This window comes from Arabidopsis thaliana, chromosome 3, assembly GCF_000001735.4.
Source record: "Arabidopsis thaliana chromosome 3, partial sequence".
NCBI lineage: Eukaryota > Viridiplantae > Streptophyta > Magnoliopsida > Brassicales > Brassicaceae > Arabidopsis > Arabidopsis thaliana.
Window position 1 is genome coordinate 797,162 of NC_003074.8, and position 25,167 is coordinate 822,328.

The following is a 25,167-nucleotide window of genomic DNA, read 5'->3' on the forward strand; positions in this document are numbered from 1 at the left end:
TCAGCAACAGAGAGTTCTTTTCGGGCTATGTAAGAATCAATTTGCATTGTCTGCAGCCTATCCGGTGGGGAGCTGAGCCAAGGAGCAAGATTTGCTCCATATCCATTTTCTTCAATTCTAGTTATGCATGCCTTGAGATCCACGTACCTAAGATAAACAAAGAATCAGTCAGAGGTGACAAACCTAGGACAAAAGAAGTTGCGGAATCGAACAAATTTTGGCCTAAGGAACAGAAGCAAGGCATATCAAATATCACAAGTCTCAAGGTCTTGGATCTCTCTGAGAACAATCTTGATGGATCTCTCCCTTCATCTCCTGGGATACAGGCATGAAAGAATCTCTCGTAAGTTCATCTTCGCTTTTGCGTTTCATATACAGCTTCACTATCGTAATACATAACTTAGCAGTGAACTGGAAGAATTCAAAGCAAGGTCTTGCCAACAATAACGTCTGCCTCTACACTCTGATAGACCTCTCCATAACAAGCTATTCGGAGAAATCCCATATTCTTTAGGCAATCTCAAAAGCTTAAAGCTTTTAAACCTCTCATACAACGACATCTCTGGATTGATCCCACAAAGTTTTGGAAATCTTGAGAAGGTAGACCTTTCACACAATAACCTCTCAGGCGAAATCCCGCAGAAACTATCCAAGCTCAGTGAGCTGAATGTATGGAGTTGAGCAACAACAAACTTATAGGTAGAATCCATGAGAGTCCTCAGCTAGACAGATTGAACGATCCGAACATTTACGCAAACAACAACAAAATATGTGGAATGCAAATCCAAGAACCATGCTCGACACAGACCAAGCAGCCAGAGAAGCAATGTTTTCATGGAAAGCTGCAGTCATAGGTTGTCCTTGTGGAATTCTAATGGCAGTTGTCTAAATGTATATGGTTGGCTATTTCAGAGACTCATCACCACCACCAAGGCGATCTCTCAAGAACAGATGACTGAAGAAATCAAAATCTCTGTTTTTTTTAAAACGAAATGGAAGATTATTCAGATGCTGTAACATTGAAAAATAAAACAGTCTGTTAGCAATCCCTATGAAGTGATGTTATCAAGAGAGTTAAACAAAGTAAATTGTCAAATCACTTTCCAAAAAGTTGTATTTTGATCCTCTGTTTTTTACTCGATGAAAACAGAATCGTTTAATGTAAACATTGGCAGCATATAACAAATTCACAAAAATCTGTGTCTTTTTGGTGACATCAAGGATTTTAAGATAACAGCAGAGATTTGTTAAGCAAAAAGATTGTTTAAACAAGAAATATCACCTTCTTGCGATGACGATCAGTGTGAGACATATATTCCAATGGAACACGAGCACCCCTAGAAAGCTTTGAAAGAACAGATACTAAATCTCCAAGACCGGAAATGTCCTCATTAGCAACCTTCTTTATGATACAAAAATGGTTGCAGATACAATTTCCATCTTACTTATCCTCACTCCTAAACTTAACAACTGCATACAAGTAGCCAATGCACAAAGTAATATCTAGCTACTTTACTATACCCAAGAGGGATCTAGAATGTCAATTGCATAGAGTCCATGGTCATCATCAGGGACCAATACTTCAATATTATCATCCAACGGCTCTGTATAACCTGCCAACAAAATAACATTCAAGTTCAAGATCTGCTTCATAACTCACTTTTCTAAAAGTCCATAGTCAAACACAGACAAAATCTTCTAAGTGATCCTCATCAACCATTTGCTTTCAGATTTTGATTTTGGTGACAGGAATCGATTTGAGAAATAACCCCAAAACCTGAAATAGAATCAATTGTATCTAAAATGGGATTGAGAGACGTCAAAATTGTTTTGAATAGAATGAATTGTACCTAAAAACAACAACTTTCATCAGATTGAGAGAAGAAGACGAAAAACTAATATGGAGCTAGCAACATGTATACTATTTCACTTTTTTTAGAGTTTTTCAACCAATCAGAAGGCTGTATTTCACCCCCACTCTCACAAAGTGAGCGTTGAGCGCGTGAGAGCACTTCTGTGGGTGTACCCCTTTGGAAATCATGCCTTTTTTAATCTACGCACTCCTCTCTGAAATCCCCATCGCGTGCAATTGTTTTTGTTTTCTTCTCTTAACCAGTGTAAACCGAAACCAAAATCAATTCTAATTTAAACCTAACCGAAAAATCAATTTCAATTTCATATAAGAACTCCACTATCAAATTAACAAATCATATAAACGTAAGTCTTTAAGTATAATATTTTTATTAAATCGCGGTACAAGCCTAGTCAGAATATACTGTTTTATTTTTTCCAAAACATAAATTATACTATAATTTCATTTTGTCTTAACAGATATTTAATTTCATTCTATGTGCTATACTCTAATACTTAACAACTAATCGGAGCACTAAGAATATACTAATAAAAATCGCTTAGAAAGGCAAAACAAATTACTATCATCAGATTTCTTCCCCAATCTTCTTCTTCATATCCTTGAAGGAGAGAGTATAGAGAATCCGATCCAAAAACCCTAAACCCCATTTCCCGCGGATTTTCTCCCAAGCTGATACGGAGATCAAATGGGAGATCCGTTGGAGAGGTTGGGTTCTCAGGCATCAATGGCTACTGAGTCTGTCATGAAGGAGGACTTGTGTTTAGAGATCGATCCTCCCTTAACTGAATCCGTTGCCACCGCTGAAGATTGGCGTCGTGCTCTCGGTAAGGTTGTTCCCGCCGTCGTTGTACTCCGCACAACGGCTTGTCGCGCCTTTGATACCGAGTCCGCCGGTGCTAGCTATGCTACTGGTTTTATCGTTGATAAGCGACGTGGGATCATCCTCACCAATCGCCATGTGGTTAAGCCAGGTGCGCCTTTTGACTTGTTGAGAAACGAGTGTCAGAAGATTAGCTGGGTTTCAAGAATTCATAAGAGATGATGTTATTGTTGTGGAACTGTAGAACTGATCATGGTTTTTCAAAGTATTTGTTTTTGGATTGTTCGATTTTCCATAGGTATTAGTTACATGTTTATCTAGAATGGCTTAGCTCGATATGGATATGGAGATTATTTGGTCATTCCTTCTGGGTTTGAGTAGACAGAGAATCTCTTTAGAGTTCAGTAAAATTGATTTGTAAATTCTTTCTTCTTACGTAGGCCCAGTAGTTGCTGAGGCAATGTTTGTGAACCGAGAGGAAATCCCAATCTATCCTGTATACAGGGATCCGGTAAGTCATTTCGGTTTATGTTCGATCAAATGAGCATGCATCTGCAGGAGCTAGAATTTGTGTCTCATCTTTTTATGTTTACTTTTCTCCCTTCTCGACTTGTCCATTGTCATCAGGCTGACATTCTTTGGTATTCTTTTCAGGTCCATGACTTTGGCTTCTTTTGTTATGATCCCAGTGCTGTACAGTTTTTGACTTACCAAGAAATTCCTCTTGCCCCAGAGGCGGCTTCTGTTGGACTCGAAATTAGGGTTGTTGGAAATGATAGCGGAGAAAAGGTAAGATACATAGGATGGCGGATTACTTCATATTTTAGACTGTATTTTTCAGTTTCATGTTATAAAAGCAGTCACTTACTCAACTTAGCTCTCAATTTAAATTTTGATGAGGTCAGAACTGTCTATCTATTGTTCAAGTTATTCTGTCAAATGTCAAACTTAGGGTGCAAAAAAAAATGCATTTTAATATATGTTTGGTGCATTAAGACGCATTTATGGATAAGTAATGCTTCTGGTAACTGGAGTGTTGATTTGCAGGTTTCCATACTGGCTGGTACTCTTGCGCGGTTGGATCGGGATGCTCCACATTACAAAAAGTATCTCTGCTTCACTGCTCATGTTTTTTAGTTCTGCTTATTCCTCAACATGAAAATTTGTTTGATGTTACTTGATACTTGCATGAAATCTTCGTAATTTCATATAGGTAGTAATTGTTGAACTAGTAATATACCACCGGTACCTTTTATAGTTTCTTATGGCTACCTGCTTTGTAATTTTTATTTTATTTTTTGGTGCAGGGATGGTTATAACGACTTCAATACGTTTTATATGCAAGTAAAGTGACTCTGTCCTCTTTAATATTTATTGCTTTAAATTTTAGTCACTAACTTATTTTGAACTGAATTGCATGCTGTCACTCTGTGTCAAAGCCTTGTTTTCTCTTCTTAGTCGTGTCATGCTTATGGTTAATCCCTGTTTCCACAAAAATGTGTCTCTTACTCGTATTTACTCTAAAATATCACGAGTCTACCACTAGGGTAAAACTTTCCTGTTTGTAGCTTATTGTGCAATACACAAGTATGTTATGCTACTGTTATTCAAAGTGTAAACCTTACACATACGCTACTGTTTGTTAATATGGTATCTGTGTTTATAGGCAGCATCAGGTACTAAAGGTGGTTCAAGTGGTTCTCCCGTCATTGATTGGCAAGGCAGGGCAGTAGCTTTGAATGCTGGCAGCAAGTCGTCAAGTGCATCAGCCTTCTTCCTACCACTTCAACGAGTGAGCAATCTCTGTTTCTCGTATACTTGTATCGATGGTTCAGTTACGACTAGAATCGAGATGGTGTAACTTATTTAGTCACTGAAATAACCCCTGTAAATTCAGAACATTAGATTATTGTGTAGCTTCTGCTTCTGTCAAAGTTAAGAATTGATAAGTGTATAAAGCCTCCACTAGAGGGTTGTTTAATGTGCTTGGTATTCCGAAAAATAGTTCATGCTGGAAGTGTGTACAATGTTACGAATAAACTACACATCTACTTCAGATCTCTTCTTTTCATGTATGGGATCCTGAGAATCTAGTAGGAAACACTGGGAAAGTCAGACATGGTTCTGGATCTCATTTTTTTTGTTCTTTACAAATCATTTTGTATTTCAACCCCTATATTAATTTGAAGTTTAGTTAGAAATTTGCTTAAGACTTTTGACCAAGAATGGTTCTCTTGTTTGGAAGGTTGTTAGGGCGTTAAGTTTTCTCCAAAAAAGCATTGACTCGCGGACGGATAAGCCAAAAGCAGTTCATATTCCTCGTGGTACACTTCAGGTTTGTTTTTCCCTCTCTGATTTTTGAGACTCTTCATAGTGCCGTTACGAAAATTTCCGCGAATATCAACTTTTGACTCTTTTTTAAATAGCTGGGTTCAGTTTATTGTCTGAAAAACTACACATACCATTACATGTACATGGTATGTCAATTAAATGTATGCGATATGAATGTTGTGTTCAAATCCTAGAGGGAAAATATATACGTTGAAAATCGTGAATATTACTTGATATCTGAATGACCATGGAACTTTGATCTGGACTACTGTGGCTGGTGATAGAAAGAATATCCTTGGGATCTGAAATAGTTCATGGTTTAATTTCTATTCACTTTCCAACGATTGTTAGATTTGAGATTCAGAGGAAGTTCAATATCTCTTACTTAATTATTAGTTCTGGGGTTTTCTTATGTAAGCTTTTATCTGTTTTCTTGTGTACTTTAGATGACATTTCTTCATAAAGGATTCGATGAGATACGGCGACTTGGTCTCAGGAGCGAAACTGAACAGGTACATACTATTCCTTCTTACCATCATTTAGGGCATCAGCTTTCCTCGTGATGCTCACTAACACCTTACAAAATGCTATCTCTTGATCGTGTAGGTGGTTCGACATGCATCTCCAACTGGGGAAACAGGAATGCTTGTTGTCGATTCTGTGGTGAGTGCATTGCTTTATTAATAACATTCAATACAATAATTATTTTCAAAGAATATGGCTATTGTTTAAGTGATGGTTAAATTCGAAACTTTTTATCCTAAATTTGATATGTCGTGATGGTAGGTGCCAAGTGGCCCTGCTGATAAACATTTGGAGCCGGGAGATGTTCTTGTTCGGGTGAATGGAACAGTAAGTTGTCTTGATTGCATCTTCTTAGTGAGAATTTAAATTTTTTTTGCCTCAAGTAATCGAGAATTGTGATATCTTTTGCGGCAACATTAGTAAAGAAACGTATTGTTTAGAGATTGGTTATTACCTGGCCACAGAACGTATTAATCAGTGCACTTAGATTGTCTAGTTCCTTTTTCCTCAGTTTGCTAAATCTTCCTTTATGCGTTTGATTGTTATTACAGGTGCTCACACAATTTTTGAACTTGGAGAATCTGCTTGATGACGGTGTTGGCCAGATACTTGAATTGGAGATTGAAAGGGGTGGACAACCACTATCTGTTAGTGTATCAGTGAGTTCCATTCTTCTATTTCTAACTTTGGTTTTATGTTCCTCGTAGTCTTCTAGGATCTTGTGTTTAGTTTCTGCCCTGTCACATACTGACTAGAAAAGCAGGAGACTATGCAAAGACTAGAAGTAAAATATATGTAGCCGTCTCTTCTCTTTTATTTTGGTCATTAAATTTGTTCTTGTAGCTCTTTTCGTTTCCCCTGATAGATGGAGTTCCTCAATACTTAATTTGCATTTAGAATTCTGCCTTAATGTGATTTATACTTCCTATCTATCATAAAAATCAAGAGCCTTATGTGTTTGTGTATTTCCTGCCACAGGTACAAGATTTACACTCAATCACTCCAGATCACTTCCTGGAAGTAAGCGGTGCTGTAATTCATCCGTTGTCTTATCAGCAGGTAACTTAACTATGACTTGAAAAGATATTATCTGGAAATTTCTGTGCCTGCATGCATGATATTCTTGTGTCGTACAGGTGGAACTGTTGTGTTTAATTATGGCTTGTAACTATTTAATGTTCTATTAGTTGGAGAATCATATCAACATGCTAGATATTTTATTCATAATAAATGCTGTGGATCCACTTTATCCCCCACACTGTCTTGCTAGATCTGATTATGGAAGCATAACTAAGTGAAATAGTGATGTGACTACACTACCTCCTGCTAATAAAGAAGCTTACACGTATTTCACTGACACTTTCTTATTGGCATTAGCTGATCTTAAAATATTGTGATTTAACAGGCTCGCAATTTTCGTTTTCCTTGTGGCCTGGCTTATGTTGCGGACCCTGGGTAATTCCCTCTACTTCCGCCATCAAAATTTTCACGTTTTCTTGATTTATTTTTGACTGATGTGTCAATATTCTGACATGTGAGCTTATTGTTAATGTAAATGATTACGTGTCTCTGTATTTCTGGATTTACTTTGAAGAGCTCTTTTCTATTCAGATACATGCTATTTAGAGCTGGGGTCCCTCGACATGCTATCATAAAGAAGGTTGCTAATGAGGATATTTCCAGTCTTGGAGACTTAGTATCTGTTCTTTCAAAGCTTTCTAGGGGTGCTCGTGTTCCATTGGAATATATGTCTCACACTGATCGTCATCGCAAGAAGGTGATATTTCTTGTTTAAACAATCTTTTTGCTTAACTTCCTAACCCACTGTAAGCATATACTTGTCAAAATTTGATGCTAGCATTTATATATGATATTTTCTTAGGCTACTCCATATCAGCATCTTCATTCTTGCAAACAGTTTGTTGATTCTGTGATAATATTACCTCTCTACTCGGTGTTCCTAGTGTGTGAAATTTTGTGCTACTGCAGTGCTGCTAGATCTCTGTGATCACTTTTTACGGAAAACCGTTATCTTTAAGACTATAATTTTCACAACTGTGGATCTTTTTGCGTTAGCAACGTTCCTGTTATTAACATGCTTGCTTGTCCACGTTTCGTTTTGAACTCTATGTTAATACTCAAACGAGAAGTACTTATTGTCGGGTTCCATTCCTGCAGTCTGTGTTAGTCACGATTGATCATCATGAATGGTACGCTCCTCCTCAGTTGTATACCCGTAATGACAGTTCCGGTTTATGGGATGCGAAACCTGCAATTGAACCTGCTTCTGTTTCACCATCTATTGGTAATAATGGCTTTCCTATAAGCCAAGATATTTCTCTATGCCATCACGATACGGAACCCATGCATGAAGTGAATGTTCGTGGGGTTACTGATATTGCAGCGATTATGGAAACTTCTAGTGGGGATGGTTCTCAGAATGATTTTGGCTCAGAAGCAAAGAAACAAAGAGTTGACGAGGATTCTTCAGATGGGATTGCTGCAAACGGTTCCTTATATGGCAGTGAATTTAAATCTGATGATGCAATGGAAACAGATACTACAGTTTTAAGAGACTTCGAAGGTGCAACAGCACTGTCTGCTAATGCTTCATTGGCTGAGCGTGCTATTGAGCCTGCACTTGTCATGTTTGAGGTAAAGACGAAAACTTCTCTCAAAGTTATCAGTTTCACCAGCTGTTGAAATTTAATACTTTTTATGTGGTGTGCTATTTCTCACTGTTTCTTTTTTGATTCTTAGTAGTCAATTGATTTTTCATTCACAACATTTGATAATACTTGAGTAAGTTTGGGTGTATCAGTTGATTCAATAATTTGCACAGAAGATGGGTGTGTCACTGAACGTACCTGTATAAAATAGTATACAATGTTGACTTCAAGGTTCAGAGTTCCTACATCATCAAAGAGTACAATTTGATAACACAAAGTAGTTACTTAGATTATTTCTCAAGAACATGTTAGATTTGGTAACTACTTTTACAAGTCTGATAGATAACAATCTATGGAGGCTACAAGAAAACCATAGATGTATGACCTGGTGAACTGAATTACTATCTTGGTTAAATATGTTTCTGGTATATGCAATTTTAACTATTTCTTTATATCGTTTTTTTGGTAAAAAGTAATTATACAGTAGTTCTTATTGTGATTCAAGGCAACTTGCATCTGTTGAATCTAAGTTCTCTTATACAGGTTCATGTGCCACCATCGTGCAGTCTTGATGGTGTACACTCACAACATTTCTTTGGGACTGGCATCATTATATATCATTCTTCTAACATGGGGCTTGCTGTGGTGGACAAAAACACAGTTGCGATTTCTGCATCTGATGTTATGTTGTCCTTTGCTGCTTTTCCAGTCGAGATTCCTGGAGAGGTAATTTCCCTGGGAATCTTATAGTTCATGGAAGGAAGTGTTAGAACTGATCTTTCTTAACTGAACTGCAGGTAGTATTTCTTCATCCCGTTCACAACTATGCTCTGATTGCGTATAATCCATCAGCAATGGATCCTGCCAGTGCTTCAGTCATTCGTGCAGCTGAGCTACTACCTGGTATGTTGTTAACCATTTGAAAGTTCCATCGTTGCCTGTTTGGATATCACCATCTAACAGGTGATTATACTTGTGTGAAAATATGACTTAAAAGATTTATATATATGCTCTATGGCTATTGCCTGAACAGAACCTGCACTCCAACGTGGAGATTCAGTCTATCTTGTCGGATTGAGTAGGAACCTTCAAGCTACATCAAGAAAATCTATTGTAACCAATCCATGTGCAGCGTTAAACATTGGTTCTGCTGATTCTCCCCGTTACAGAGCTACTAATATGGAAGTAATTGAGCTTGATACAGGTAAAGAATTCGGAGCTTTTGACATCTTTTTTTTTTTTGGTAAACCAGAGCCTTTGACATTAAATTTAGTTATTTTAGACTTGTTCAAATCACACTTCGTTTTTTCTTGTTTCTTGTAGATTTTGGTAGCTCATTTTCAGGGGCGCTGACTGATGAGCAGGGAAGAATTCGGGCTATTTGGGGAAGTTTTTCGACTCAGGTTCGTCTTCCCACTTTGCAGTTACCTAATTTTTGTGTTTTTTTCTTTCTAACATGCTACTCTTGTGAATTGATCACAGGTTAAATATAGTTCCACTTCTTCAGAAGACCACCAGTTTGTCAGAGGTATCCCAGTATATGCAATCAGCCAAGTCCTTGAAAAAATCATAACCGGTGGAAATGGACCAGCTCTTCTCATAAATGGTGTCAAAAGGCCAATGCCACTTGTTCGGATTTTGGAAGTTGAATTGTATCCTACTTTGCTTTCAAAAGCCCGGAGTTTTGGTCTGAGTGATGAATGGATCCAAGTAAGCCATTTGTTAATATATTTTGTGATATTTCTGCGTAGATTGTTTATTATATCAATATATGTCTTTGTGCTTAGAATCTTAGTCTACTAAAATTAGGCATTCTCAAATCCGTTTACTATATTGATTGTTCTCACAGGTCCTAGTCAAGAAGGATCCTGTTAGACGTCAAGTTCTGCGTGTTAAAGGTTGCCTGGCAGGATCAAAAGCTGAAAACCTTCTTGAACAAGGCGATATGGTTCTGGCAGTCAATAAGATGCCAGTTACATGCTTCAATGACATAGAAGCTGCTTGCCAAACATTGGATAAGGGTAGTTACAGCGATGAAAATCTCAATCTAACAATCCTTAGACAGGTGACACCATTAACTCATTTTTCTTGAAACATCTTATTATTTATTTGTTTCTTCTTTATCACCTGAGTCTGTGACAAAAGTAGTTCGTATCCTTTTCTTGAGTTTCTTGACACAAATAATTTTAGGTCTACGTGTTTATTTAATCTCTTGTTGGTTTGTTAGGGCCAAGAACTGGAGCTCGTAGTTGGAACTGATAAGAGAGATGGGAATGGAACGACAAGAGTGATAAATTGGTGCGGATGCGTTGTTCAGGATCCTCATCCTGCGGTTCGTGCTCTTGGATTTCTTCCTGAGGAAGGTCATGGTGTCTATGTCACAAGGTACTAGTTAGTTGTGACCTACATATGAAATCTCAATTTGGTTTAATAAAAAATCTGGTTCTTACCAATTTATTTGTCTCAACCGACTAGAATTCATCAGTTGCTTTGATATACCCTTTGACAAATTATCTTCTCAGATGGTGTCACGGGAGTCCCGCTCACCGATATGGCCTCTACGCGCTTCAATGGATCGTGGAAGTTAATGGGAAGAAGACTCCTGACCTAAACGCATTCGCAGATGCTACCAAGGTTTTGTCTCTTTCTTTACAGAAGTCACACTTTCAATTAGTTTGGACGTGAAGAAGAGTTATGCAGCAACCATTAGGATTGCTTTTACTCTGATCCAAATTTTGATCTTAGATTGTTTCTTTTCGATTTTGGTTGCAACAGGAGCTAGAACACGGGCAGTTTGTGCGTATTAGGACTGTTCATCTAAACGGCAAGCCACGAGTATTGACTCTGAAACAAGATCTCCATTACTGGCCGACTTGGGAATTGAGGTTCGACCCAGAGACTGCTCTTTGGCGGAGAAATATATTGAAAGCCTTGCAGTAAAAGCCATTTGGTGTTTCTCTGAAAGTCTCTTATGTCTCTCATTGCTCCAACTTTGTTGTATTTCTATCATTCTTCTACTCAAATTCTTCATTAATTCATCATACTAAAAGACCTGTCACTACAGTTTACAGAAAAACTGAAGGATTTTACATCCAGTAAAAATGTTCAAATCAAAAGATTTCCCATGTTAATATTTTCTTCTACTTATACTTTTTAATTTACTTTTGATTTTGATCCCTCAAGCTGCGATCAAAACCAATTGATGATGTCATAAATCTTAGCAAACTTGAAAAAGCTTCAATTCGAAACTCAAATTGATGAACAGAGACTATAACATTATAGATTTATAGTGATCAAATTCTAGGCTTGGGTCCTTAGGAGGAATATATAGTCTACACTATTTCCTAGAACGCATCATCATAGTCTTAAACTCCTACGAATCTAATATAACCATCACCATCTACATCGATAGCTTGAACCATCCCTACGCAGCTCTCGACCGTACACTTCTCTCCAAGCCGAGTCATCACCACATGTAACTCATTGGCCGATATCTTCCCATCACAATTAATATCGTATAGTTTAAAAGCATCCTTCAACTCTTTTTCCACGTCACCACCACTAGACTGAGCTGTTTGGTCCATGCACGAAGCGAATTTGGCCGCATCGACCTGACCATCTCCATTCGTGTCAAGCTGGATGAACATCTCGACGAGTTTTTCTGAAGGGATAGATGGAGAGAGAGCATGAATCGCGTCACGAAACTCTTCCCAAGAGATCTTACCATCTTTGCTCGTGTCAAACCTCTCGAAGATATCACTTAAAGACATATTATTCATATTCTTATTAATATGCACTTTTGTTGATTTTCTACACAAAACAATGGGTCCTTGTATTTATAGATTTGAAGTTATTATATTCACGTACCCGTTTTACAAATTTGCTTGATTTATTTATATGTGAACATTGTAAATGGTTATTAAATGTATCAATATTGTTTGGTAAGAAAAATAAATAGTTGGTTTACATAAAAAGAAGTAAATCCTTTTTTCCATTAAAAGAAAAAAAAAATCAAAATTTCCCAAGAATGTGGGGATGTTCATCTAAAATGGATTTGTTTCATCTTATTGATAGCTCCATGTAGGTGACCAATCTACAAAGACTTACACGTGGTTGAACAAAGAGCCCAAGGGAAATTAATCACAAGATTTTATTAGAAAAGTTAATAAATCACCTTCACAAAGAGCCAGAGGAATTATGATGTATCATCATCAATTCAATATGTATAAAGTATTCACAACATAGCTTCGGGGGCTTACTAATGTGTACATAAGAATATAAGATAAAAGAGATAGATTTCATTGTTGTTCTGTTTTCTTTTTAAATATCTTTCAGTAGACCTCTTCATATTGCATGAGATGGGAGAAACCAAATTAATAATAAAGAGTAAATCTTGTACAAAGAATAAGAGTAAATGAAACACATAAATATTTAGGCTTTGTGAAATGAGACTAACTATCTCGTTTAATTTCCTCCTTTTGCATCTTAATGTAGATTACTTATTGATTCGCTTATCAAGTGCGACAAGTCTCAGCGCTCTGCTTTGTAGTTTCCTTTTGCCTCCTGCTGGTTGCTTGAGTTGCACTAAACTTGGAACATAAGAGCACGCTTGTGTCCAACAGTTTGTGTAGATAGATTCTCCTAGATCCAATTCTCTTAAGTATCCATTCTCTCCAAGAATGTAAGATATTCGGTGTTTAAAACCCTCACTAACCATGACGACTTTCTTCTCTTCGTCAATGATGAAACTCTCAAGTACTAATGAAACTTCAGGTCCCGTATTCACTTTCAAGAACTTGCTCCAAGACACCTTTTCGGTGTCTAGTTTCAATGGTTGCAGAACAAAATAAAAATGAAATTTTTAGTATCTCAAAATCTAGATTTCATACAATCTAAAGTTGTCTCTTCCGTTGTAAAGTGTGTCATCATCTAAAAACCTCAAGATTTTGTGGCTACGACAAGATTTTTTATTCTTCTCCAAGCATCCGAAAGCGTAACTGCACGTGTCCCATCCCTTCACGAGTTTGATCGACCTTGTTTGCCCGATATAAGGATTCCAAACCACAAGCCTAGTATTGTCTCCCTTTAAGATGCATAACAATAAAACCCTCACAATGGAAAACTTCAGATATCTTGACTTTATTTGAATCGTTTAAGAAAGTAAGTTGACCTAGAGTCTCTATCGATGGATCTCCATTGACGTCTTCAACGACGTTCATTAAGTAAAGTTTATAATCCATCATAAAAATCATCCGAGGCTTCCCTTTCCTCCAAGGTGCATCTTTATAAAGCTCCGACTTTTATATAAACAGTTCCATTTTTTGCAAGTAACTCGAACTGCTCTCATCAATTTCGTAGGAACCCCAGAGATAATCTCCTCTACCAATTCCTTTGGAAGATCTGAGATCGTCGTCATTGTCTCAGTTTGCAACTGGTTTTTTTTTCCCTGTGATTTCTTGCGGATAAAGGTAGAGGCTGGGAATAAACTCAATAATAATGAGATACATAAACCCTAAATGATGCTGGGCCACTCTTGGGCCTATGAATCTATTTGGGCCCTCTCGAAAATTTGTTTTGTGGACATTTTCTTAATTCTATATGTTTGCTTTGATATATACTCGTCGTTGATAACCAAGAATTAAGAGTTTAATCAATACATACACACCGTTAGTTTTTGCTTATTTTTATAAGAAAAACAACAAATTTTACTATTATTTCAGATTTCAATATACTTTATAAGACCAGTACATATGGCTAATGACCCAAAACATTTGTCTTGTTGTATACGTTATTCAACAACAACATGCACCTTCAATTTATTTAAACTTTTTATATATAAACGGTCGAGAGAAACCTCTAAAACCGAAGAAACTAAACATGAATAAACCTTTCTTATTCATAGAACAATGTATAAGCGATAAAAGACACTTAGTAAACAAGCAATTTATATGTCACCAATAACCAAAGCCATAAACTCGTCAAAGTTCAAATAGCCATCACCATCGACATCCGCCGCTCGGACCTTTTCGGCAGAAGTCTCCTCGGTGAATTTCTTTCCGAGGCTAGTCATAGTCACATAGGACTCGCTGGCTGGTATCTTCCCGTCACCGTCAACATCACAGAAAACAAACACTTCCTTCAACATTTTCTCAATGCACGAAGTAAACTCGTCGGCGTTTAGCTCGCCGTTACCGTCCACGTCGATCTCTTCGAAAAACTTTACGATATCTTCCTGAGTAAAGTAAGGAGAGAACGCAAGAGCCACTTCACGAAACTCGTCTAATGATAGTTTACCGTCTTTGTTCTTATCGAACTTCTCGAAGACACGTTTTGCAGACATAGTTGCTTAAGTGTTTTATATATGTTATGTTTGATACTACTTGTTCCTTTGTTTTTTTTTTTTAAAAAAAATAGTGTGAATATTTATAGGGTTTGGAAACAATTAATTATAAAAATTGATAGATAGTCCAATTAACGATTAATTAAAAATAAAGTATGCATAGAAAAATTTAGTGATTCAAAAAATAAAGGAGGATATATATATATATATATATATGTATGTAGATTTTATCCTAGAAATTGGATTTGTTCAAATCTGTATATTATTAATAGTTCTTCACTTACTTGTATCTCACAGTAGCTCATATTATGTTAAAATGGATTTGGCTATCTGGAATAGTATTAACCTCTAAAGTTTTGAAAATTTTGTCAACAATTAGATGGGATTCAGTTTGACACATGTAAGTAAGTAAGTAAGGGGAAAAAAAAACAAGAAATGTAAGTAAATCAAGTTTATTTATAGATTAATATTAAAAATGATAGTTTCTAAATAACTAAAGTGTATTTGTTATACAAACTTAATTAGATATGTTCCACTATCTATTTATTTTATTTTTACCAACGTTCACCACAACACTGACGTCACCTGTGCCTACCAAAAAAAACACTGACGTCACCTATTACGTAAATTGGCAAAATAGAAAAATATTAGTACAAAATTAATGTAATTTTACACATTTACCCTTTCACTCATTTTCTCTCCGTCCTCACTCGCTGACCATCGATCTTAGGCCACTCCCGAAGGATTTCTCCGGCTTATACAAATCCTACTGCCGTCAAAATCGATTCAAAGCGAACCAGAGATTGAATGGAAGATGCAGCTGCTCCGAATTCAGGATCCGAATTTAATCCAGGAGCAAGACGCGGCAAATCTATCGATGAATGCCAAGACATGATTCGTAGGAGTTTCCGAAGTATATATACAGACTAAGCATCTAGATTTCAATCTTCGTTCTTATTTCTCAGTTTCTTAATCTTAATCCATTTGTTGTTTGATTAGCTCACTCTGTAATTTGAGATATTCATGGAAAAAGTTTTAATTATTTCGTGTAATCTAGGGTTTAGGGTTTTGGAATCACTTGAGGGTTTAAGGAGTTTAGGATGTTAAATCACTTGTTTGATTTGCTTTGGTTATATTGGTCTGACTTTGAATGTTGTTTGATTAGACCCAATAGTGAAGTTTCTGATGGAGCAAATGGAGAAATCTGGGTGTAGAGTTGGTGATAATTTCGTTAAGGCTGTTGTTTGTACTGGACCTGTAGCTGGAGGTTACACTAAAGGAAGAGGGGTAAAACCATTTCCATGTTTCCTTTTTTCGAGCTCTTTGATGATTGTCCCTTGATGCTGAAATCTTGCTTTGTTTCCTTTTGTTTTCTATGTTTCAAGATAACTGTCTGCAGTAACTATCTGACCATTCAAGATGAAGTGAACCAAGTAGTTATACATGAGTTGATTCATGCTTATGACGAGTGCCGAGCCAAGAATTTGGATTGGACTAATTGTGCTCATCATGCTTGCAGCGAGGTGATTACAATATTAGATCAAACCTTTGATATACTCTTGTCAAAGTACTTGATAGGTTTTGGTGTGTGTGTTTTCTTTAACAGATTCGTGCAGGTCATCTAAGCGGTGATTGCCATTTCAAGAGAGAACTTTTGCGCGGTTTCATTAAATTAAGAGGGCATGAACAAGTAAGTCTCTTTAAGGATAAGAGTTGTGTTAGCTAGTTCATTTTGTAGAATCATGGATGATTCTTGTTAATAATAACCTGATTCTCGGTTTTTCAAAAAGGAATGTATAAAAAGAAGAGTGTTGAAATCACTTCGTGGCAACCCGTATTGCTCGGAAGTAGCTGCTAAAGACGCGATGGAAGCAGTGTGGGATACTTGTTACAATGACACTAAGCCTTTTGATAGAGCTCCTTGAAGGTAATAAGTCTATTTACACTCTCAAAAGACTTATGTTTGCTTCAAAGTTATGAGTTCAACTTCATCTTTGAAGATCGACATAAAGCCAGAAAAAAAACTGTTGGATTCAGCCGTTGATTATCCCCCCATGTATTTCTCTCAATCCAACCTTTTTGGCCAAGTCAAACGATAGAGTATTTGTTTAGATTCTTTACATTGTTGTTTGAAACAAAGGAAAAGGTCTAATACACAATCTTGATTTCAAGTGGATTTTGCTTGAAAGTATAATTTTGATTTATGGATTTGTATTTTACATCACACTCTGGAGTCTGGAGGGATAAGTAGCTCTGAATCTAACAGTGTAATAGAAAGTTGATACTTTAGGGACAGAGTAAAATCATATCATATTTGAAGAAAATTTATTGATCGACTTATGCATTACTATATTGTTATGAATAAACTTCTTTTAAGCAGAAAAGTTAACAATGTTTTACCAATTGATTATCACAATCAGTTTTAGAATCCAAGTTGATTTCAGTTATGCATAATAAAATAAAATATGGGTTTGAGCTGAAAATGATAGAAAGGTAAAAAAATGTTAACTTATATCGTCAAATATTGATCAACTTCTTTCACTATTTTGTTCTTGTTGTAACAACAACCACCAAAAAAACAAGTTTGTATTGACAGTTAATGAAAGACCAAGTCAAATTCTAATTTTGGTAATTCGGTTTTCTCATTAAATCGCCTAATTTAAAGCATAGCCTCAACTTCTTCACATTCAAATCTCTTTATATAACACTTATGATCATCTGATCTCTCCGACAAAAAGAACAAAACTACAAAGTACAAACAATGGCTGACGCAACAGAAAAAGCTGAGCATGACCGTATTTTCAAGAAATTTGATGCTAATGGAGATGGAAAAATCTCAGCGGCCGAGCTTGGAGATGCTCTCAAGAACCTTGGCTCGGTCACACACGAGGACATTAAGCGTATGATGGCAGAGATTGATACCGATGGCGATGGATACATCTCGTACCAAGAATTCATTGATTTCGCAAGTGCCAATCGTGGTCTTATGAAAGACGTTGCCAAGATTTTCTAAAGTAAAATGAACAGATCTAATCTATATTTATATGAAAGGGTTTGAGAATTAATCGTGTTCAATTTGTTTTGTAATGACAATCATTTGATGAAGTATGTTTTTTTTTCTTTATGTCTTTATTTTCATGTAATGGAAGATCTTGGATTATTCTTGAAGTGGATTGTAACGATGTATTGAAGAATTCTCCATTCTTTAGCTTTTTTTTTTTTTTTTTTTTTTTTGCGGTTTTGGCTGATCTAATTTTATGCTTTAGCGTGGTTAAAAGCTCAAGAGCTTAAAACCAAAAACAAAAAATGCTCAAGAGCTTCTTTGGTTCTATACAAGAATGTGTTGACCAAGACCATTAGGGATGAATACGAATAACTAAAGTGTAGTCATTGACATAAATCAAAATATAGGAAACTCTTATAAAGAAAATCAAAATTGTATTTAGCTCTTTAAGTTTACACGCTTTTAGCATTTAAATTATTTAGCTAAAAGATCTCCCCCATATTATTGTTTCTAAATATAGCTACACATAAGATAAAGACCCTATAACAAAGAATGGTTGGTAATTGATCTTGATATCGAGGACCAAACATATATTACTTAAATAATCGAATAAAATCTCTCAAATAGCTTTGGGCCATCTTACATCATTTCTTCAAAAAAAAATATCTTTTTACAACTAAAAGTTAAAAACAAGAGAAATTGAAGCCATCCCCTTAAAAAGTCTTTCAACCCAAATTCTCTTGTTGATTTGTATTGTTTTCATACAATTTGCTCTATACAATTATAACCAAAAAGCATATGAAAAAAGACTTCCTAAATAAAATATATTTTTTAGTCACAAATACATAAGTACATATATTGCCACTCGTGTGTAGTATAAATATACACGTACTATGTAACCGTTGGCCAACGCCTTAATCCTACGTCTCTCTCTCTCTCTTTCTCTTTCTCTTTCTCAAGCAGATCTTTTCTTCTTTCTCCTGAAATGGACCTCGCCGGAGAAACAAACAGCCTTATCTCCACCGTCGCTTCTTCTTCTTCCTGTTCTTCCTCCGTGTCGTCAATCGACACAAGCCTCGATTGCGATTCGCCACGTGGCGGAGATGTAGACCACGAATTGCTCCACACGGCGGTTTCGGTTTCTTCGTCGGTGTCGGTTTCTTCGTCTTCTTCTGCTTCAATCCAGAGAGTTCTGAGCTTAATCCGATCGGAGGATTGCGATTCGAGGCTGTTTGCTGCTAAAGAGATCCGTCGGCTGACAAAGACGTCTCATAGGTGCCGCCGACACTTTTCCCAAGCCGTGGAACCTCTCGTTTCTATGCTCCGATTTGATTCGCCTGAATCTCACCACGAGGCTGCTTTACTCGCTCTCCTTAACCTCGCCGTCAAAGACGAAAAGTACGTTGTCTTCTTCCTCCTCTCTGTTTTTCGAATTTGTTCTGTTTTTCGTATACTGATCTGATTAGTGGTGGTTTCTTAGCTTGGGATTAGTTAGATTAATCATATCGGATATAATAGATTACGTGATTTCATTAGAAACTAGATATCAAAATTCGGAGAAGATAGATAGAGAGTTTTAAGAACTTAAACACGTTTATGAAAAACTCATGATGATGATTCCATTACTTCTATCATTCCGGTGAGAAAATGGAGTCATGATTGAATCAATAGGTGTCACAATTCTTTCCTTTTTGGTCGGTCTCGTGTAAGTTGATGATTAGGTAATTGTATCGAAATGGATAACATCGATCGTAGCAATCTCGTTTTCTGCTTTAATCACTTTTCTTTAATAAGATTGGGTGGATCAATCAACTTTGTTGGTAATTGCTTTTTGTTTGCTTGGAGTGTACTCTATGTTTCTTCAAGCTTTTTTTTATTTGTGTGTTCCTCTTTTATATCCTTTTTGCTTACATTTGAAGGATTTCTGGTTACTGGGGATTCAAAATTTTCCTAGGGTTCATCCATTTTTAGGGAACAGGATATTTCGTCATCAGGGATACTCTTCTTTACTTTTAAATTATTCTTTTGGTTATGCGATTTCTGAAGAATTCTGACTTGATTCTTTTACTGTTGTCATGTTTTGTGAGAGTTGATTGGTTTCTAGTTGTAGATGAAATTTTGATTGATCTACACAAAAGATAGGAGTCATGTTAGCTTAGCTTTTCCTTTTTTCTTTTCTTTTTTTCACTAGTCTTGACATTCCTTTAGCAAGCAAAGAATCAAGTAGCAAGATAACACTAAAACAAAGAATCTTTCTTTCTCTACGTTAACCGGCCGCAAATTCCCCCGTCCTTTGATATTCCATCAGAAAGAGAGGACAATAACAAGCCAATCTCAATGCATCAAAGTGGTGCATCTTTAAATTTGTGTCAAACTAAAAACAGAGGATGATTTAAAAGTTAAGTGATAGTTTATAGATGGAAATCACCTGAAGTTAACTAACTCTTTGCTTTGGGGTAGGTATTAATAAGTTTGCCTAACTTAATTTATTAGCTCTTTCCGCATCTGTAGGGTCCCTGCTTTACCAGACTTGAGTATTTTTTGTGATATTTTTTCCTTACTACTGAATCTTTCTTAGTTTATACGCAAACGACTTTGTAGTCAATTTATTTTTTGGTCTAAACTCTGAGATCATCACTTTCTTTTATTAATGGGATCCATCTAGTGGAGAGAAGACATGGAGCTAGCACAGTAAAGATACTAGGACTCACGCCTTTCTTTTGCTTCACTTTTCCTCTCTTATACTATTGTTTTCATTAAATATCTTTTCCTACTTTAATTTTGGTGTCCCATAAACATTAATTAAATTACGTCTGCTTGGTTTTCCTAAGAGGTTAGGTTGGTGGCTTCAACTCTATTTTCCCTTGATTACAATTCATATGACTTTTAAATTGAATGCAGAGTAAAGTCTTAGAGAAAGAAAGATTGATTTTTGCCTATTTGATTAGAAACATATGTGTCATTGTCTTCGATGAATATTCTCCTCTGAGACTATTATTCTGAGTTTTGTTTCTAATTTTTCAAATTTTAGGAATAAAGTGAGTATAATTGAAGCCGGTGCTTTAGAGCCAATCATCAACTTCTTACAATCAAATAGCCCAACACTTCAAGAGTATGCTTCTGCATCTTTGCTCACTCTCTCCGCGTCAGCAAACAACAAACCCATCATTGGAGCTAATGGTGTGGTTCCTTTATTAGTCAAGGTCATTAAACATGGAAGCCCACAAGCTAAAGCTGATGCAGTAATGGCTCTTTCCAACCTCTCTACACTCCCCGATAACCTAAGCATGATCCTAGCAACTAAACCACTCTCACCAATACTGAATCTTCTCAAATCAAGTAAAAAGTCGTCGAAAACATCTGAGAAATGTTGTTCACTAATAGAGGCCTTGATGGTTTCTGGTGAGGAGGCGAGAACAGGGTTAGTTTCTGATGAAGGAGGAGTTTTAGCGGTCGTGGAAGTTCTTGAAAACGGGTCATTACAAGCTCGGGAACATGCCGTTGGCGTGCTTTTAACGCTCTGCCAAAGCGATAGGAGTAAATACAGAGAGCCAATTCTTAGAGAAGGTGTAATACCGGGACTGCTTGAGCTCACGGTTCAGGGGACATCGAAATCTCGGATTAAAGCTCAAAGACTTCTCTGTTTACTAAGGAACTCGGAAAGTCCGAGATCAGAGGTCCAACCCGATACAATAGAAAACATAGTGTCAAGCTTAATCTCTCATATAGACGGAGATGATCAATCCGGTAAGGCAAAGAAGATGCTAGCTGAAATGGTCCAAGTTAGCATGGAAAAAAGCTTGAGACATCTACAAGAACGTGCCTCGACTCTTGTTCGTCCATAACCTGTGATCGAAAACCGCAATCCCTAGGTTTCTTCCAAGTATAAAAACGGTGGTTTGACTCCGAATAAGGGTGATGAAGATTGAAGAATATATATATGCCAGTCCAGTTGCCGGCGCTTTGGTTCTTAGTGACTGGTTTTTTTTTTTTTTACTCAAAAGTGTTCATAATAAAATCATTTTGTAATTTAAAGTCTTTTTGTGTGTACATGCATTACTTATAGAATCGCTTTTACTTTAAAAAAAGGTTTCAATGATATTATTGTGCCATTGGAGTGTTCTATATATAATCCGAACCTATCCGACCAAAATCCCTACGTTAATGTCGTTTTATAATTTCCTTCTTGACTATACGTCTAGATTGAATTCCAGAAAGAATAACTTCATATATGTTTTCAAAACTGAAACCCCCCAAAATTTAGATCCACCAACTCTTAGGTAGAAGACCATTGAATTTGAGGCTTATGATCTCATAAAAGTAGAATAATTTCACCTCGCATATTTTTAAAAGTTGATAACGTACGTCAAAATCAATTTGACATCCATATTACCTCATCAAACCCATAATAAAGAGAGAGAAAAGAACAATCTGTTTCGAAAACAAAAATGTACCAAAATATATTTCGAAGAAAATCTTTTAACAAAGGCTGACATCAGTCCTCGAAACTGAAAGTACATTTTGGATCCGCCTTTTCAGAAACGCTCACGTTCACTTCCCATGTTATCAACGAAACTGTCCAAATTTGAAAAATATATGACACAAAATCATTTAAATAAATTCATATATATTGGATCAAGTAAAAAACATACAGAATCGTTATCCTTCCATTTATTGAAAACTACTTAGCTCGATCTACGATACAAGATTTTTTACTCGTTCTCTTAACTCTCAAAGATACGCACAAGGTCCAAAAAGATAAAGTTGTAAACATTTAGGCAAAAAGGTTAAACACACAAAAACTTCGGGTTAAAAAGTAAAAACATAACTAAAGTTACGGTCTCTTTTCCTAATTTTTTAAAACATTTATTGTTTTTCCCGGTTTCAGGCGAGTCATCTCTACCGCCGCGACTCAGGCGAGTTTCCACGCCGAGGTTGTGATGAGTGGTCGCGTCTGCCACCCTATCATTAAACATCCGTCATTTTCTTCAACTCTGTATCCATCTCCGGTAGCGTAAAGCGATAAAAGCATACTCGCTTGTTTAAACGCGCTAGATCCGAGATGAATCGGGTCAAACCCAGCGGATTTCATCCGAATCCTCCACTGTGCAGCCGTCTCGTGCCGCTCGACCCGATCGGACCCTTCCGCCGCAACAACGTTGAGTATCTGTCTCCCTAAGTACACTTCTGACATAACTCGGTCTTGACTCGGTAAACTATAACTGTCTTCGAGCGAGTCAAACAAGCTCGAGTAGTAATGAAGCGCTTCGTTGAACCTATCGAGGAAGACGATTCCGTTGTGGTTCGCTTCTTGCTCAACCACCGTTACGATACTCGGTTTAATAGCTTTAACCGTATTGAGAAGCTTTTCGATTGAACCGGATCGGGCTAATAACCGGTGGAGCTCAAATACCGAATTAACCACTAAGGTTTCAGATTCGGGTCGGGTTTCGAACATTTCGGGTTCAAGATCCGATAAACTCTCAGCGGCTAAGCCTTTGAATTCGAATTCAACGCCCATGTTCTGAGCGAATTGAGCTAATTTCCAACCTAACTGTTGAAGCGAATCTGAATTCTCCGTCTGCGGTGGTCCGATTCCGGTGAGACGAAACGACGGAGGTCCACCGGGTCGGAGAGCTAAAGCTTGCATTAAAGCAGGCCATTGCATCCCTTGATTAAGCCCTAAATCAATGACGTGAACTCTACGCGCCGTCGTAACAGCTTCTAGAATCGCTTGGTTCGCCGTGAAATGAGCGAACTTCAGGTAAGGGCAAGACTCGTAAAAGTGCATCTCCAAAACCTCTTCGAAAGATGGGTTCACCGCCGCGCAAACGTCCGTCTCCGCCGTGTAATCACGGTAAATACGACGAGCCAAGGCTTGAGCAAAATACGTAGCGACTTTTCCCATAGCTCCAGCTTGAGAACCCGCGAGTGTTCCCACGCGTTTCACCAGCGCGTCAGCTAAGTTGAGATTCTCCTGGTGAATCGCCTCAGCGCACGCCACTAGTGCGTGGACAAGTCTAACTCCGGTCTCCTGAGAGTCAACGAGCACCACGGACCGAGTTGACTCGTCCGACGATTCGCACCACGATCCGAGTCGGATCCTCTTGCTGCTAGCTTCCTCGTCAAAGACTTCCTCTTCCTTTGGAAACGCAGAAAGACCCGGAATTGCTCTGAGATCGTATTCGGATCTATCCACACAACTTCGGGTCGTGTCAAGATCCGAAGAAGCCGGGTTGTTCAGCTCAGAAAGCATGCTCTCGACCCAGTTAGAGAGATCAGATGGGTTATAATGAACAGAGTCGTTTAAGACAGTAGAACCAACATCATCATTAGACAAGACCATCTCAAGTTGTTCAAGCTTCTGTGCTACTTCAGCCATCTCAGAAGATCGAACCTTGTAGCCAAGAACAGCAAGAAGCTCATCATCCATGTTGCTGTTGTTGTTGTCATCATCAGCCTTCTTCTTATCCGCCATTGAAGGACCTTCTCCGGAACGAGAAGCTGGTAGTGGTTTTGGTGGCGGATCCCATGTTTCTCCGTATCCTCTCTTCATCTTTCTTGTTCTTGTGATGGTGAGTTAAGAGACTGATGAAGTTGAAAAAAAAAGAACAAAAGAGAGTTTATAAGAAAGGAGTTTACTTTACTTCATGGGTTGGTAAGGTTTTTATTAATGGGATTTGAAAAAGAAAAAAAAAAGAATTTTGTGGGTCTTTGTTGTGATTTGGTTACAGACAATTTTTGTGGAAAGAAAGGAGATTCTGAGAGGAGCAATATATAAAGCACGAGGGAGTGAGAGAGAGGTCCAATTAGAGAAGTGACTGTGAAGTGTGTTTAAGAGATAAGAATCAGAGCATGCCACTATTGTTTGGCATCTGTTTCTCTCTTTCATTTTTTCCTAACTCCAAGAAATTTACTCCTTTTTTTTTGTAGTAATGGATAATTTTCTTTATAACTGTTTAGTAGAGATTTCTAAATCTGTTTAGTAGTTTTGACCAATGGAACTTTATAACTTTTAGGTTGTAGTGTGCTTTCGTCATATTTGTTGGTAAGATGTTTTTAAGTTGTGAAGTGATTAAAGTGTCTTTTAATGATAGTGTCATAGTCTTATAGACGATCACGACTTAATTGTTCTTAAATGCCATTGAATATTGTCATATTCTCGCTTACGACTTCGTTGTTCTTAAACCCAAACGGCACCAAATGCGTGTTAAGATAATGGCACTTAAGTGTAGTTTTTTTCCTTATGTTGGATAATGTTTATTTTTTCACTAAATAATTGACATTTGATAATCAACTCTTTTCTAATGACAACTGAAAATATTGAATTATACAAATTTGATTTTCTCATATCTTGGTAGAAAGTATATAATCTTTTCCTCAGTCGAAAGTGTATAATCATGAAGCAAGAATCCTAAGTTGTTAGTGTTTGGATAAAAATACAAATTTTCAAAGCAAACAATTTTTTGTTACCAGCAGGTTTAATGTCATAGAGTAATCAGTTTTTAGAGATCATATTAAACTGAGACAACATTAGATAACTAATTATTTTATTGGTCCATAAGAAAAGTATAATCAGACACAAATATGATTCAACTATTACTC

General features: G+C 37.0%; 9 protein-coding genes across 12 annotated transcripts; 4 read left to right on the top strand and 5 right to left on the bottom strand.

Annotated features, from left to right (window-relative positions):
• Window positions 1–92: 92 nt before the first annotated feature.
• On the bottom strand, window positions 93–1,987 carry AT3G03370 (uncharacterized protein). 2 transcript variants are annotated; one of them, NM_111208.2, is made up of 5 exons: window positions 1,687–1,987; window positions 1,522–1,613; window positions 1,283–1,402; window positions 544–722; window positions 93–433 (listed from the first exon to the last, which is right to left on the bottom strand). In NM_111208.2, the coding sequence occupies exons 1-5, from the start codon at window positions 1,718–1,720 to the stop codon at window positions 262–264; spliced, it is 597 nt and encodes a 198-aa protein (NP_186987.2). In that variant the 5' UTR covers window positions 1,721–1,987; the 3' UTR covers window positions 93–261. The 2 variants fall into 2 exon arrangements, with proteins under 2 accessions (NP_186987.2, NP_001319458.1); NM_001337468.1 differs by lacking the exon at window positions 1,687–1,987 and adding exons at window positions 793–842; window positions 924–1,011 and having other exon boundaries at window positions 1,283–1,667.
• A 351-nt stretch (window positions 1,988–2,338) lies between these two features.
• On the top strand, window positions 2,339–11,379 carry DEG7 (DegP protease 7). Of its 2 annotated transcripts, NM_001337469.1 has the most exons (25): window positions 2,339–2,844; window positions 3,134–3,204; window positions 3,348–3,482; window positions 3,741–3,799; window positions 4,001–4,037; window positions 4,360–4,485; window positions 4,939–5,028; window positions 5,471–5,536; window positions 5,631–5,687; window positions 5,811–5,876; window positions 6,101–6,208; window positions 6,528–6,608; window positions 6,955–7,004; window positions 7,161–7,326; window positions 7,728–7,854; window positions 7,954–8,204; window positions 8,762–8,944; window positions 9,016–9,121; window positions 9,252–9,422; window positions 9,542–9,621; window positions 9,701–9,928; window positions 10,068–10,283; window positions 10,446–10,603; window positions 10,741–10,852; window positions 10,994–11,379. In NM_001337469.1, the coding sequence occupies exons 1-25, from the start codon at window positions 2,559–2,561 to the stop codon at window positions 11,156–11,158; spliced, it is 3,195 nt and encodes a 1,064-aa protein (NP_001326670.1). In that variant the 5' UTR covers window positions 2,339–2,558; the 3' UTR covers window positions 11,159–11,379. The 2 variants fall into 2 exon arrangements, with proteins under 2 accessions (NP_001326670.1, NP_566204.2); NM_111209.3 differs by having other exon boundaries at window positions 7,728–8,204.
• Window positions 11,380–11,583: 204 nt separating this feature from the next.
• AT3G03400 (EF hand calcium-binding protein family) lies at window positions 11,584–11,997 on the bottom strand (the record flags this gene model as incomplete). The annotated part of the gene is made up of 1 exon (NM_111211.1): window positions 11,584–11,997. One exon carries the CDS (start codon window positions 11,995–11,997, stop codon window positions 11,584–11,586), a length of 414 nt encoding a protein of 137 aa, NP_186990.1.
• A 716-nt stretch (window positions 11,998–12,713) lies between these two features.
• On the bottom strand, window positions 12,714–13,634 carry AT3G03405 (F-box associated ubiquitination effector family protein; the record flags this gene model as incomplete). Its single annotated transcript, NM_148682.1, has 3 exons — window positions 12,714–13,017; window positions 13,108–13,301; window positions 13,551–13,634. 3 exons carry the CDS (start codon window positions 13,632–13,634, stop codon window positions 12,714–12,716), a joined length of 582 nt encoding a protein of 193 aa, NP_683524.1.
• Window positions 13,635–14,162: 528 nt separating this feature from the next.
• Window positions 14,163–14,558, bottom strand: AT3G03410 (EF hand calcium-binding protein family; the record flags this gene model as incomplete). The annotated part of the gene is made up of 1 exon (NM_111212.1): window positions 14,163–14,558. One exon carries the CDS (start codon window positions 14,556–14,558, stop codon window positions 14,163–14,165), a length of 396 nt encoding a protein of 131 aa, NP_186991.1.
• Window positions 14,559–15,234: 676 nt separating this feature from the next.
• AT3G03420 (Ku70-binding family protein) lies at window positions 15,235–16,940 on the top strand. Of its 2 annotated transcripts, NM_111213.3 has the most exons (5): window positions 15,235–15,471; window positions 15,724–15,845; window positions 15,944–16,081; window positions 16,165–16,248; window positions 16,349–16,940. In NM_111213.3, the coding sequence occupies exons 1-5, from the start codon at window positions 15,366–15,368 to the stop codon at window positions 16,481–16,483; spliced, it is 585 nt and encodes a 194-aa protein (NP_566205.1). In that variant the 5' UTR covers window positions 15,235–15,365; the 3' UTR covers window positions 16,484–16,940. The 2 variants fall into 2 exon arrangements, with proteins under 2 accessions (NP_566205.1, NP_001325856.1); NM_001337470.1 differs by having other exon boundaries at window positions 15,241–15,471; window positions 15,944–16,248; window positions 16,349–16,893.
• A 79-nt stretch (window positions 16,941–17,019) lies between these two features.
• Window positions 17,020–17,727, top strand: AT3G03430 (Calcium-binding EF-hand family protein). The gene has a single exon (NM_001337471.1). The coding sequence runs from the start codon at window positions 17,320–17,322 to the stop codon at window positions 17,569–17,571; it is 252 nt and encodes an 83-aa protein (NP_001319459.1). The 5' UTR covers window positions 17,020–17,319; the 3' UTR covers window positions 17,572–17,727.
• A 661-nt stretch (window positions 17,728–18,388) lies between these two features.
• Window positions 18,389–21,715, top strand: AT3G03440 (ARM repeat superfamily protein). Its single transcript, NM_111215.4, has 2 exons — window positions 18,389–18,960; window positions 20,594–21,715. Exons 1-2 carry the CDS (start codon window positions 18,548–18,550, stop codon window positions 21,405–21,407), a joined length of 1,227 nt encoding a protein of 408 aa, NP_186994.2. The 5' UTR covers window positions 18,389–18,547; the 3' UTR covers window positions 21,408–21,715.
• Window positions 21,716–22,175: 460 nt separating this feature from the next.
• RGL2 (RGA-like 2) lies at window positions 22,176–24,491 on the bottom strand. The gene has a single exon (NM_111216.3). The coding sequence runs from the start codon at window positions 24,116–24,118 to the stop codon at window positions 22,475–22,477; it is 1,644 nt and encodes a 547-aa protein (NP_186995.1). The 5' UTR covers window positions 24,119–24,491; the 3' UTR covers window positions 22,176–22,474.
• Between the last annotated feature and the right edge of the window lie 676 nt (window positions 24,492–25,167).

Excerpts from the sequence above, each read along its gene's own strand:
- AT3G03370 (NM_111208.2), bottom strand. The coding sequence starts at position 1,720 with ATGGTTGATGAGGATCACTTAGAAGATTTTGTCT. Across the intron at positions 1,614-1,686 it reads TCACTTAGAAGATTTTGTCT|GTTATACAGAGCCGTTGGAT; the intron begins GTGTTTGACTAT and ends TTTTGTTGGCAG. Across the intron at positions 723-1,282 it reads CTGATCGTCATCGCAAGAAG|CTGAGGACTCTCATGGATTC; the intron begins GTGATATTTCTT and ends CAATCTGTCTAG.
- DEG7 (NM_111209.3), top strand. The coding sequence starts at position 2,559 with ATGGGAGATCCGTTGGAGAGGTTGGGTTCTCAGGCATCAATGGCTACT. Across the intron at positions 7,005-7,160 it reads GCTTATGTTGCGGACCCTGG|ATACATGCTATTTAGAGCTG; the intron begins GTAATTCCCTCT and ends TTTTCTATTCAG. Across the intron at positions 10,604-10,740 it reads CATGGTGTCTATGTCACAAG|ATGGTGTCACGGGAGTCCCG; the intron begins GTACTAGTTAGT and ends TTATCTTCTCAG.
- AT3G03420 (NM_111213.3), top strand. The coding sequence starts at position 15,366 with ATGGAAGATGCAGCTGCTCCGAATTCAGGATCCGAATTTAATCCAGGA. Across the intron at positions 16,082-16,164 it reads CTCATCATGCTTGCAGCGAG|ATTCGTGCAGGTCATCTAAG; the intron begins GTGATTACAATA and ends TTTCTTTAACAG. Across the intron at positions 16,249-16,348 it reads AATTAAGAGGGCATGAACAA|GAATGTATAAAAAGAAGAGT; the intron begins GTAAGTCTCTTT and ends TTTTTCAAAAAG.
- AT3G03430 (NM_001337471.1), top strand. The coding sequence starts at position 17,320 with ATGGCTGACGCAACAGAAAAAGCTGAGCATGACCGTATTTTCAAGAAA.
- AT3G03440 (NM_111215.4), top strand. The coding sequence starts at position 18,548 with ATGGACCTCGCCGGAGAAACAAACAGCCTTATCTCCACCGTCGCTTCT. Across the intron at positions 18,961-20,593 it reads CTCGCCGTCAAAGACGAAAA|GAATAAAGTGAGTATAATTG; the intron begins GTACGTTGTCTT and ends TTCAAATTTTAG.
- RGL2 (NM_111216.3), bottom strand. The coding sequence starts at position 24,118 with ATGAAGAGAGGATACGGAGAAACATGGGATCCGCCACCAAAACCACTA.